Source organism: Vicia villosa, linkage group LG6 (genome assembly GCF_029867415.1).
Source record: "Vicia villosa cultivar HV-30 ecotype Madison, WI linkage group LG6, Vvil1.0, whole genome shotgun sequence".
NCBI lineage: Eukaryota > Viridiplantae > Streptophyta > Magnoliopsida > Fabales > Fabaceae > Vicia > Vicia villosa.
Window position 1 is genome coordinate 159,838,036 of NC_081185.1, and position 14,091 is coordinate 159,852,126.

At 28.7% G+C, this 14,091-nt stretch overlaps 1 protein-coding gene across 1 annotated transcript; it reads left to right on the forward strand.

Moving 5' to 3' along the window:
- The first annotated feature begins 4,889 nt into the window (after nt 1–4,889).
- Nucleotides 4,890–7,057, forward strand: LOC131612985 (E3 ubiquitin-protein ligase NLA-like). The gene is made up of 6 exons (XM_058884713.1): nt 4,890–5,263; nt 5,363–5,607; nt 5,699–5,953; nt 6,097–6,234; nt 6,326–6,384; nt 6,473–7,057. The coding sequence occupies exons 1-6, from the start codon at nt 5,086–5,088 to the stop codon at nt 6,576–6,578; spliced, it is 981 nt and encodes a 326-aa protein (XP_058740696.1). The 5' UTR covers nt 4,890–5,085; the 3' UTR covers nt 6,579–7,057.
- Nucleotides 7,058–14,091: the final 7,034 nt, after the last annotated feature.

Consider the following 14,091-nt stretch of genomic DNA (forward strand, 5'->3'; position numbering starts at 1 on the left):
CAAAAAAAAAAATTTACATGAAATAAATCTATATGATAAGGAAGTAAAATGGTAATAACCCTAAATATAATTTATATTTCAAATTTTTTTAAATTTTTTTTCATAATAGAACTTTCAAAAAATATTTTGATTGAATGCATTATTAAGACACTCCGTGCACGGGTCTAGAATTTTGATTGGGGTATCCTTTAGAGAAGCCCATTAAGTCTTAATCAGGCCCGTTTCTTAAAATGAAATTCCTTTCCTTAAAAAAATAACACTGTGGTTGAATTTTCTTTCCTAATGAATTTACTTTGGGGATAAGTCTTGTCCCAAAATCTTTCCTTTACATAATTCACTCCTCTTGTGTATGAGGTCTCAAGTCCAATAATTCTTAGTACTGAAGTCAAAATAGCCTAAATGAATAACATTTTATATGTTAGTATAGTAGGTTCTTTGATGTATGTCATGGTCTGTACTAGACCAAACATAGGATATGCGACAAGCCTTGTAAGTAGGTATATGGCCAATCTTGGAAAGGCGCACTGACACACATTGAGGTGAATTCTAAGGTACATAAATGAGTCTCTAAATAGAGTTATGATTTATGGTGGAGCTTGTGGTGATGATAAGAAAGTAGAAATCAAAGGATTTGTCAACTCTAATTTTGCAGGTTGTAAGGATTCTAGAAAATCTATTTTCGGATGTGTTTCACTATTTTTGGTACACCAATCAGTTGGAAAGCTACATTTCATAAGGTTGTTGCCTTATCAACCTCTGAAGAGGAATATATTTTTCTTACTGAAGTTGTGAAAGAAGCATTGTGGCTTGAAGTATATGTTAAGGAACTGAAACTTCAAGGTTGAGCAATCACTATTAAATGTGACAGCCAAAGTGCAATACATTTGTCGAAGAATTTAGCCTATCATGAGCAAACCATGCACATCAATGTGAGGTTGCATTTCATCGGAGAGATAATTGGGCGTAGAGAAGTCCAAGTGCTGAAGGTTTCGACTGAAGATAATGTTGCTAATATGATCACTAAGACATTGTTAAGTTGCAAGTTTTTCCACTCCATGCAGTTGATAAAGCCACATGAAGAAAGCTTGTTTGTTCCCTTGGTTCGACAGAGGATAAACATGCAGTCGAAGTTAGTTCATATGCTGATGTCGAAATATGCTATGTTGTTAGCATGTCGAATTAGGCCAGTATGTTAGCTCAATTATTTAAGTTAGCTTGTTACTTAAGTTACCTTAGTAGTCTATAACTAGAATGGTTCTCTCATGTTGTAAAGATAACATTGGTTGTTGTTATTCACTTGTAATCTTTGAGCCCTAATTGAGAGAGTGAGTAGTAAAACAGTTATAACCAATCATGATTTTCTTCTTCTTCTTTTTCTCCCTTCTCTCCCTTTCGTAAAAATTAAAGGGTTTCTTGTGTTTTTTCAAGAAACTCAATCATTCTCATAGTTTAATTTGTTCTTGACAGTGCTCGTTACAACAATACTTATAGCCCAAGTTTTGATTTTCACATCGAACATGCATAAAAATGCAGTTTATTCATAAAATAAATAAACTAAAACTTATTTATGATTCAAATCTAAAATATATTAAAACACATAATTTAAACTTAAGACACCTTCAAAATGTCGAAGTATAAAGTTGGAAAAGAAGTGTCAAAACACATTGATCATTGTACAGTTTGTTGTACCTTTTGTCATGCAAATCTTGTACTAGTTTAAGTACGAGTTTGAGTAGTATAAAATCCACACCTAACCTTACGCATTTTCATCCCTAATTGTGATTTGTGAACTTGTACTAACAAATATTAGAGCGTGTCTTATTATCACATGTTTTAAACAAAATCTTCTAAATTCATCTATTATATCAGAAGACCTAACTTCCTTACTTATTTAATAAATATTAGACGATAAAATTCTTTTTTTATATTATGTTATCATCAAAATTAAAATAGAAAGTATTGTGCTTCAAATAAATATTTGTTCAACAATTCTAACACAGATTATATGAAGAATAAGAAAGCATAAAGTTCAAATACAAAAATTAAAGTACTTCCAAATGAAACTTCTTGTAAAGAAAAATTATAAACCATATATAATTTTGGTCTTCTTATTTCTTTTCGATATTAAATAATTTATAGTTTTTTAACACCTATCATTTCAACTTATATTAACAAAAAAAATTATTTTAAAATTAATTTTTCAAAATAAAAAATTATATCATTATAACAACGTGGTATCACACGAAAAATGAACATATGTCTAAGTACATCTTTTGTTTGACAAATATGTCTAAATACATCGAATGTGGGACAAATGATATAAAAAGATAAAGAAATATGTTGTACAAACAACAATTGCTACATACGATAAAAAAAATATTTCTCAGCTATATAAGGTAATCTTTTAAAATTTTAGTATATTACCATGAAAGTTCTTCTAAAGAATTATTTCAATGCAAATTAAAAACATTGAATGACCTATACAAAAATGTTAAGGGTATATTTGGATAGATGCTTCTAAAAGACTAAATATATATAAAGTCAACATCCATTTTCATCCCTTGTAAAAATTACAGAGAACCTAAATTTAATTAATTTAATTTTTTTATAAAATTTAATTGACTTATATTGATTCATTTAATATTTTTTTAAACAAAATTTGTAATTATGATTCACAAACCCAAATCCCGATAAACTAAATGGTCGTTACTTTACAACAATACGGGTTATTATTAATATTTTAATAAACAAATATTTAAATTAATAATTCAAAATTAATATTTACTTATACATACAAACAAATATTTACTTATTTCAAATAAAATATATATTTATAAATAAAGTTAATAAAATGTAAATTTTAAATATAATTTAATAATATATAATTGAAATTAAATAATACATAAATAAATATTTATTTATTTCAAATAAATTCATATTAAATAATAATTAATTAATTTAATAATAATATAATTAATTATAAAAATAGTTAATTAATTCAAACAAAATAATTAATTTGTTTTTAAAATAATTTATTTAATTAAAATAAAATAAAATAATGATAAATTAATTTAATAGTAATTTTATTAAATATTTATTTATTTCAATTTGATTAATTATATTTAAGAATTACATATTAATTCTATTTTTAAATTTTTATATTATTTGAAATAAGTAAATAAGTAAATATATATTGTTAGTTATTAAATTAAGTATTTACCATTAAAAATATCAACAATAAAAATTGATTGGTCTAAATTTACTACCATTTAACGTGAAAGTACTCATATTTATTTTTTTATTTTAAATTCAAAATTATTTAATAATACTACAAATCATAAAAATATGCATCAATAATTTACATTGACATAGTGTATTGGTATAGACATAAGATGTAACTCAAAGATCTCTAGATCAATTTCTTATAATTTATAAGGGATTAAATCAATTTTTTTATAGGAAGTTAATTTGAATTCTTTAATTTTTTGTGAAGAATCAAAATGAATCTTTTTATATATATATATATATATATATATATATATATATATATATATATATATATATATATATATATATATATATATATATATATATATTATGTTATACTTTGTATTTGGTTTTTTTAAATGAGATTATATAACATCAAAAATAAATTGATTCAAAAAGGAGTGGGAGACTACATCAAAACTCATTCAGAAAAAACTAAACCTAAAAAATGATAAATCTAGTATTTTTTTTTATAAAATCGGCTCTCAAAAAATAGAAATCAAATTATAGTTAGTGTAATAAAAAACCGTTAGTTATATATTAGTCAAAGAGTCCGCACAGCTGATCCCTTTTCTGAAAATATGAGTTTCTACAAATGTGCAGCAACATCAAACTACTTGGAACAATTTTAAATCCGCAATTTTTCGATTATTAGATTATCAAATTTTAAAAAAAAATTGCTTATATAATATTTTGTACAATTTATTAATAGTTAGTACATAAGGTTTAAACAATAACATATATATCATATGTAATCTAATAATCGAATATATGCTATTGTTCATAAGGTTTAAATTATAATTTTATATAAGCATATGCAGTCACTTGCATTCAAAAAAATTATAATTTATATGTTATTGTTCGTAAGGTTTAAACAATAACATATGTAATAAATTTTAATTTCTTTTAGAAATTCAAGTTGGTACATATGTTTTTTTTTTAAAAAAAATTTGGAGAAAAAAATTACATTTTCATTAATAGTTTGATTTATTTTGCTATTTTCTGCAATACTAGAAGATAAACACGCTTTCTATAAAGTTAGCCAGCACTTCAACAAACTGTATAAAATTAGCACTATCACTTCACTTTCTTCTTTTGACCGAATCAATTAATAAAATAAAAAGAAAAGTAGATGGCATTACAATTACATCATATTCATACCACTTTAATTTTATCTTTTTTTTTTGGCCGGTACTTTTATTCCTTTAGGTTGAATGATTAATATTTTAATAGGAGTTCTAAATAAAAAAATTATATATTTAATGTATTGAGTACATATCATATTTTTATAAAAAATTAATAATTTATGTTTTTAATACACTGAATATATACATATTCTAAAAAATTTATTTTTTTAATCTCTCAAACAATACTCATCTTATCTTCTTAATCTTTTAATTAGTGTTTTGAAAACACTAATTAGCATATATTTTAAATTAATTAATTATCGTAAATTGTGATTGATTGACTCTATAAAAAAATTTCTTTATATATATTTCAGTTAAATTTAAAAATAAATATTAGTATTTTATTAAAATTGCATAGTAGTAATTTATAATTAAAAAAAATTGACTATATTCCACAAGATAAAAAGTGGTAACGTGTCTGTTGTTGGAGTTTATCTTTTTCACACAATCAAAATGTTTTTGCTACAATTAACGTGAGCAACAATAAAAACTTGAGAACCAAAGTACTAAAAATTCGCTATATAGACCCAACACAAACAAACAGAATCACATTTTTGTTGTGACAGAGATTCATCGTTTTCAAGAACACAAAAAAAAGTATAGGATCATTAATTAATGTTTGTTGAAAAACATGAAGTTCTGCAAAAAATACCAGCAATACATGCAAGGCCAGGAGAAGAAGAAGCTTCCTGAAGTTGGATTCAAGAAGCTCAAGAAGATCTTGAAGAAGTGCCGTAGAGATCATTCTCACTCTCATCCTCAATCTCAATCCCATATAGCTTCTCAAACCTGTCCCAACCAGTGCTCAGGTTATCAAATAGTTTGATTTTTTCCTTCTGAATGTGATGAATGATTAATCTGTTTTCAAATATTGGATCTAACTTGGTGTGATTGTTTGTTTTTTTTAGTGTGTGATGGAACGTTTTTCCCTTCACTTCTGAGTGAAATGTCTGAGATAGTTGGTTGCTTTAATCAACGTGCACAGAAATTGCTTGAGCTTCATCTTGCTTCTGGTTTCAAAAAGTACCTTTTATGGTTCAAAGGCAAGTCTAATAAAAATCACACTGCTCTTATTCAAGAAGGTGAAGATCTTGTTACTTATGCACTCATCAACGCTACCGCAATCCGAAAAATTCTAAAGAAATATGATAAGGTATGATGATCAGGACCGCCTTTGAGGGCGTGCAAACAACACAGTGGCTTTGTTTATGCGTTCTTCTTAATTTCTTCTAATGTTATTGCAGGTTCATTATTCGAAACAAGGGCAATTGTTTAAGTCACAGGTCCAAAGTATGCACAAGGAAATTCTTCAAAGTCCATGGCTTTGTGAGCTTATGGCTTTCCACATCAATTTAAGAGAAACTAAGATCAGTTCAAGGAAGGAAACAGCTTTGTTTGATGAATGTTCTCTAACATTTAAGGATGGAAAACCATCACTTACTTGTGAGCTTTTTGATTCTGTCAAAATTGATATTGACTTGACTTGTTCTATATGCTTGGTAAGTTATTTTTTTATGCATTACGAGTAATCTTATTTTTCATTTGACTTAGATTGCAACTTGTAGGCAGATGAAGATCTAGTCAAGTTAAGAGATTATGATGACATTATGTTGACATTGTTCATTTGGCTCTTTTATGTCAGGACACAGTGTTTGATCCAGTTTCTCTGACTTGTGGTCATATATTCTGTTACATTTGTGCTTGCTCGGCTGCATCGGTATCTATTGTCGATGGGCTTAAGACCGCAGATCCTAAAGAAAAATGTCCTCTATGCCGCGAGGTAATATTAATTATACATTATATGATATGAATCAATTGAACTCAATTAATTTGAATCGTATACTAACAAGTTATACTTTTGTTGATCGCAGCGTGCGGCTTATGAAGGCGCGGTGCATTTGGAAGAACTAAATATTCTGTTAGGTCGGAGGTACGATCAATCACATTTAAATGTTGTATAATCATATTGTTTATGATATATGCATTGTTTGAACTTGATAATTTTGATGGTTTTACAGCTGCCAGGAATATTGGGAACAAAGGCTTCAATCTGAGAGAGTAGAAAGGATTAAGCAAATAAAGGAACATTGGGATTCACAGTGTAGAGCTTTCATGGGAGTTTAAGAAGATCATCAGTTTTATTAGTTTCTTTATTATGGGCTGAAAATATGAATACACATTTGTTTGAGATTGTATGTGTTATGCATTTAATGATTAGTCTGTTTTCAAACTATATATATGGCTGTTAATGGTAGTGTCTTTGTTCAATATGAGAAACAAAACTTGATATCTATGACCTATTTTCAATGGTAGATTTTTAAAGAGAGGAAAATGAATTACTGGATTGAATCTGATGAAGGGTCAGAGACTTTGCAACCTTACTATTTGGAGAAATGGGTGGAAACATATAGGTTAGCCGGCTAAGAATATTAAATGGGACTGATGTCAAGGAGGCAGAAGCATGAGTATTCCTATGTTCTCAATCAATGTAATATGAATTGCCTCTGTATTTGTTTCTCACTATTTGCAGTTCTTACTTTGTTTCTGTTCTTGCATAGACTTGATCAACATAAAAATATACAATTTTTACTATTTTTTGTTTATGTATGATTTTACAAGAAGGATTACCTATGTCATTGGTGGTATTGTTGCAATCTCCTCTTCTATTACTAGCTTTGTTGCTTCTTTAGATGTGGATGTTCATCAAGTGATTTCTAACAAAAGCGGGTGGATTGTGTTATTTAATTTTTGATTTTTTTTAAACAATTGATTTTCAAGTTGATTGATTTTGAGAAAAGAGAAGAAGAGGAAATTAAGCAGCGGAAATAAAATATTGAAAAAATAAAGGATAAAGATATAAAGACTCCCTTAGAAATATCTCTCATGACATTCTAAATTAAATAATTTTTTATTGTCCTCCCTTTCATTTCTTGGTAGCTCTTGATTGTCTTTACTTACTTCTTTGACTTGATCCTAATTTTTATCTTTAGTTTGATTTTTGTCTTTATTTTATTTATTTTTGTCTTGGTCTTGGTTTTGCTCTTTGACTTGATCCTAATTTTTATCTTTATTTTAAGTTTTTTTTTTGTTTTGGTCTTGGTTTTGCTTTTTGTCTTGATCTTGGTCTTCTAAAAGAGTCTTTCTCAAAGAATATGCACAATCGAACACTTCTATCTCTACCTACTAAGGGTTGGTTTCATTAAAGATAGCATCGACTAATTCTTCTATAGTCAGAATTTGTTTATTAAAGATTTTAAAAGTATTACTAGAAGTGGAATATCCAAATAATAAGTCTTCATTGACTTTAACATCGGATTTGCCAATGTTATCATTCATGTTATTAAGGACAAAGCACTTGCATCAAAAAACGTGAAGGTGAGAAACATTATACTTCTTTCCTTTGTATAATTCATAGGGAGTAAACTTTAGAATTGGACTTAAAAGATAAGATTCATCACATAACAAGTCGTGTTTACCACATCTACTCCAAAATACTTAGGAAGGTTGGTCTCATTGAGCATCGACCTCGATAGCTCTTGAAGAGACCTATTTTTTGCGTTTTATAGCCCTGTTTTATTTAGGAGTTCGTGGAGCTGAAATAATATGTGCTAGGTCATTATCATTAGAAAAAGATCAATGTTTCACAAATTTAAACCATATCTCCCTTCCCAAACCTTGTTTCTTGGCGAGAAATCGAGGCCTCCCTAAGAGAACATCTCGTTCAAATCAATATTAGAAATTATAACGACCCCTTAGGGCTAAGTCTCACAAGATATATTTGCCAACTCAAAGAACAATAATAAAAGGAAATCAATAAACATACCACCTAAAGCGAGAGTATCATCATTAAAGAAATCCTTGAGGGAAATGTTACAAAGCTCTTCTAGCGGGGAAATGACACAAATTCAATGGCCTATGAGATGGACATATCCACCTTTACTAAGTCTCACCAGAGGAATCCGAATATCTAATTATCGCTCTAGGGACTTGACTATCTAAGCCTTGGCCGAGGGACTCGCCTTTTAAGTCTCACCCCGAAATAAATTATTTATGTCTCTATTAAATCATTTCGTTATTTTCAAGGCCTCATACTTGAGGGACTTTGAATTAAGATAATTTTATTGATCCCATTAGTGGTTACCCTATGATGAAGTAGGCCAAATGAAGTTTTGCAATAGATTTGAAGGTTGAAAGGTAAATCTGTAAAAAAGCTTGGTGTAAGTTTATTAGGTTTAACCTGTGTAAAAACTCAAGTTGTTAGTGTAAGGTTGTTAAGTTGAACATGTGTAAAAACTCAAGTTGTTATTAGTGGGAATCTGAAGAGGAAACTCTTGAGGACTAGTGTAAGACACATGTCTTAAAGTCGAAGGGTAATCTATGGGGTGATCTTTCTTACCCCGTCTCTTTAATTTGCCGCTATTTATCTTTTCCACTGCTTAATCTTCGCTTCTACCTTCTTCTTAAAATTAATCTTTTTTAAAATTAATTATTTTTCTAAATTTTTTGAAAACCAAATATCAAAATTTAATCCCTCTTGTGTTTGGTGTCACTTATTTAACAAAGATGAGCTTGGAATTGAAATTGTTGTGATGAGGATGCGTATCGACCTATGATTGAGACTTAGGTTGTGAGTACTGCCCTTTTTTGTCTTCTGTTTTCCCACACACTCATTAAGTGAAATACTGTCTGATTTATCTTACTCAGTTAAATACCTACAAGAAATTTGACCTTCTAAAAATATCTTTCGAATAAGCCTACAATTTTTAAAGTAATACATTACGAAATGATCTTTTTGAAATGAACAAGAGCACAAATGAGGAAATCACAAACATAAAAAGAAAAATAGATTACATCGTAAAACTACACATACATGTTATATTGAAATGTATTTTGACACGAAATATGGTCATTTGGTGTTTGAAAATTAAGAGTTTAGAATATGGAGAAACTTAGATACAATTCCTTATGTATGATTTATACTATTTTTCAATAAAAATATGACAAATGTATAATTTTCTCCTACACATAAATAATTTTCTTCTATTTTCACTCCTTAAACGATATTTAAGAACATATGTCACATTTTCATTAGAAAATAATAAAAATCAAACCTAAAAAATTGTAGGTAAGTTTTCTCCTTAAAACATTTAAAAATTAGAAAAAAAATCTAAAATAAAGAAGAAGAAAGCTCATGTTTACCATATATACAAAGATACCAAAAAAAAAAAAAACTCGTAAAAAAAGAAGTCCGAAAATCATTTCACATAAGATCAAAATGAAATTTTGGAGATTCTCTGAAACTATATATTCCAATAATAAAAGGTAAACATTAGTATCTAAAAATTATTTAGGGTGAAGTCAGGGCCGATTTTGACATTTTAGAGGCCACGGTCCAGAAATAAAAATGGACCCCTATAAAATACTAGGCAATTAATTTTGAAATTTGAATTTTATTTTTTTGGTTTTATTTTTAATGATTAGAAAATGGTTATATATAAATATAATAACGCATACGGACAAAAAATTTAATACCTTTGGTCGGTCATGATAGAATTTGCATTTTCCAATTGCATGAGTTCAATTCTATTTAACATTATTTTCCAAATGCATTTTCAATTATTTTTTATAAATTAAAAGAATAATAATAACATATAATTATTTAAATATTAATTATTAAATTTTTTAATATAATAAAATCATATAATTTTTCTAAAATGATATATTTAAAATATAATCTTTTACAAAAAATTAATTTAAAATAACATTAAATTTAAATGATATTTTAAGTTTTAAAAAATATAAAGATCATTTTAAGTAATTTATAAAAACCTTAAATGGCAAGCTTGAAACTTTTAAAGGGCCACTTAAAACAATTAAATTGCCAAAATAATTGAGATGGGAACCGAACTGTGGAGTTTGCAGTCTAACTTGAGATTACCGAAATCTGCAACACAGCCACTACACCATTTGTTCTTATTGACATGTAAATGTAATATATAATATTTAATATATTTTGCATTAATTATCAGAACTCATAAACTTAAATTTTAAGGCTCCATCTTTTTTGAGGCCCTGGGCTATGGGCCTGCTTGCCCTGACCCAGGGCCGGTCCTGGGTGAAGTTGCGAATGAGTCATCGCCAAATATTTCGAAACCTCTATCTCAAAAATAGTGAGGGGAGATGAAGGCCCGTGATAGAAATACACATTCATAAAAAGGAATGACACAGACACCATACTTATCAAATATTCTTTTATCCTTAAAAGGACTTGAGTATCCCCAATCAAAAGACGGACCAACTTCCGTAAAAGCATAGTAAAGACCAACTACTTTAGCAAAAATATAAAAAATTGAAAAGTAAATAGGATTCATCCAAGAAGATGGAGTACCCGACTTATGTATACTCTTCTATGATGTCTTACTCATATTGTACTAACTTTACAATTGCAGGGAAATGAAATGATAAAGAAGAAGTTAACTTTCGGGCTTGAAAAGAAAGACTCGAAAGAAAATGGCATTTATCCTTCTAAAGGTGATTATATTCTAGCATGCAAATAGGCTTCATTAAACATGTATAATCACTAGAAGCACTCAAGAATTTTGGTTCCCAAGAGCCATAATGATGATACCTCTGAAAATACATTTGAAGTATGGTGCATTAAATGTAAAATTCCCTAAAGAAACTAAAACACTCCTCATTCATTTGACTTAAAAATGATCAGGGGGTGGTCGGCTTTTGAGGCTGCAATATCAAGCCCCCGCCTACTTGTACCTCTATTAGGACTTGGGGAAATTGTTTTGGGCCGACCATATAAACCCTGACCAACCACTAGGAAAGGGTTCCACTTTTTTATCTTCCTAGCACATGAAGCTATGATCGATCAGTTATCTCTCGTTAAATGATGACACCATGCCATGATCAATGTTTATATAACCTTTTTGTGTTACATATTTCAGACTTGATGTAACAAGGACATCTTGAAACCAAGCATCAGATGTTTGTGATAAAGCTTATATAATCATATCTTAGTTGACACACTTATGTGTATCATGATACTACATAAACAAATGCATTGATGTTAAGCAATAATTATACATACTATATAGTAGTGTTAAACCAAAACTTAGTTCAAGTTTTACCTCTCCATGTCGTATTTGAACAGTAATAAGCTCATAAAATAAAGGCAACAACGACATGTCATAGCCCCCATGTATTGATATTAGAGGATTTTGGTTCTCTGTATTGTGCATGTAAATGTCTTCTAAAATATTTTGAAGATGACAAATAAACAAGGAAGAATAAATCACAAGTATCATCAATCAAGAAGCAAACACAAGATAAAGTGTTCAAAGTTCCAATTGGAAGAGCTAAACCAAGTTAAATCAAGTAATCAAAAGGAATTGAAGTTGTGAAAGCTCTCCTGATCATAAGCTTAGTGATTTATCTTGTAGCTTGATCAGTTGAATGTAATTTAAGCAAGAGTAAGTCTTGAAAAATTAAGGTGACACACATACGCACCAAAACAATTTCAAACTCTTCATCTTTTTTCTTAAAACATCTTAAAACAAATTTAGGGAAGTACTTAAATGATTAAGAATCCTTTTTTTATCAATAAGAAAAGCAAAACTCATTGTCTAATCTATTTGGCCTTTAATAGAACAGATCAAAGTAAAAGTAACACTTCATAATCAATTAGGTAGCCTTCTAATTGATTAAGCCAAGTTGCAAATTAGAGTTTCCTTTTGTAGCTTAACCTGATTAGTTAGGTTGATGATCTAATCAATTAGGAAGCGACATGCCCACGGATTGTTATCTTTTTATCCAAATTTTGTCCCATATAAAGGAGTGTTTTACTCACTTTTTAACACACAATTTTTCTGAACAATTAACTCTTCTATCTCGGTCATTCTTCTTCCTTAATAAGTTTTATTCACTATAAATTGCATTAATATTGAGAGAGTGAAAAACTTCATCTAAAAGTTATGTTTTTTTCTCCGTGTTGAATTTGTATATTCAGATTAATCCTCTTGTATTGTTGTAATAGATTTGAAGGTTGAAAGGTAAATATCTAAAAAGCTTGGTGTAAGTTTATTAGGTTTAACATGTGTAAAAACTCAAGTTGTTAGTGTAATGTTGTTAAGTTGAACACGTGTTAAAATTCATGTTGTTAGTGTAAGGTTGTTAAGTTGAACATGTGTAAAAACTCAAGTAGTTATTAGTGGGAATCTCAAGAGGAAAATCTTGAGGACTAGTGTAAGACACATGGCTTAAAGTCGGATGGTAATCTATGTTGTGATCTCTCTTACCCCCATCTCTTTAATTTGTCGCTATTTATCTTTTCCACTACTCAATCTTCGCGTTTACCTTCTTCTTAAAATTAATCTATTTTAAAATCAATTATTTTTCTAAAGTTTTTGAAAACCAAATATCAATATTTACCCCCTCTCGTGTTTGGAGTCACTTATTTAACAAAGAGGAGTTTGGAGTTGAAATTGTTGTGATGAGGATGCATATCGACCTATGACTAAGATTTATGTTGTGAATACTGTCCATTTTTTTATGTTGACCCACACACTCATTAAGTGAAGTGAGGCGAAACCATCCCAATGCATGTAAGGCGGTCTGATTTATCTTACTCAGTTAAAAACCTACAAGAAATTTGACCTTCTAGAAAGATCCTTCCAATTAGCCTAAAATTTAAAAAAGTAATACACTATAGAATGATCTTTTTGAAATTAACAAGAGCACATATGAGGAAATCAGGAACATAAAAAGAAGAGAAAAATAGATTACATTGTAAAACTACACATACATGTTGTATTAAAATGCATTTTGACACAAAATGTGGTCATCTGGTGTTTGAAAATTAAGAGTTTAGAATATGGAAAAAAACTTAGATACAATTCTTTAGGTATAATTTATACTATTTTTCAATAAAAATATGATAAGTATATAATATTCTCCTACACATATGCATTTTTCATTTATTTTCACTCCTTAATTGATATTTAAGTACATTTTTCATAGTTTAATTAGAAAATAGTAAAAAATAGACTTAAAAAATTATAGGTAAGTTTTCTCCTTGAAATATTTAAAAGTTAGAAAAAAAAAATCTAAAATGAAAAAGAAAGATCATATTTTCTACATATACAAAGATACCAAAAGAAAACTCGTAAAAAAAGACGTTGGCAAATCATTTCACATAAGATCAAAATGAAATTTTGAAGATTCTCTGAAATTATATAAGGTAGATTGAAAATATTCCAATAATAAAAGCTAAATATTAGTATCTAAAAATTATACTATTTAACATGCCTTTAAAGATTAGACATGTGCACATGCCTGGCAGAAATAAAGCTTGGCCAATGCACATGCCTCCGTAGCACGAGCCGGATTAGTCGATCTACTATGTAGTTCGGAAATCGGTGCGAAAGAAAAAAAAAGATTAGACATGTGACTATTGTAAAAAAAAGTAGTGACTATATTACAAAAAACATGGGTGCAAATAGCAAGAACCCCCAAAAAAACATTTGGGCCAAGTTACTCACACCACAAAATCTAGTCCACGATTCCAATCCACGACGAGTTCAGCAGCATATTCTGTGCAGGAAAATACTTGAAGTGTCATCCAATCAAC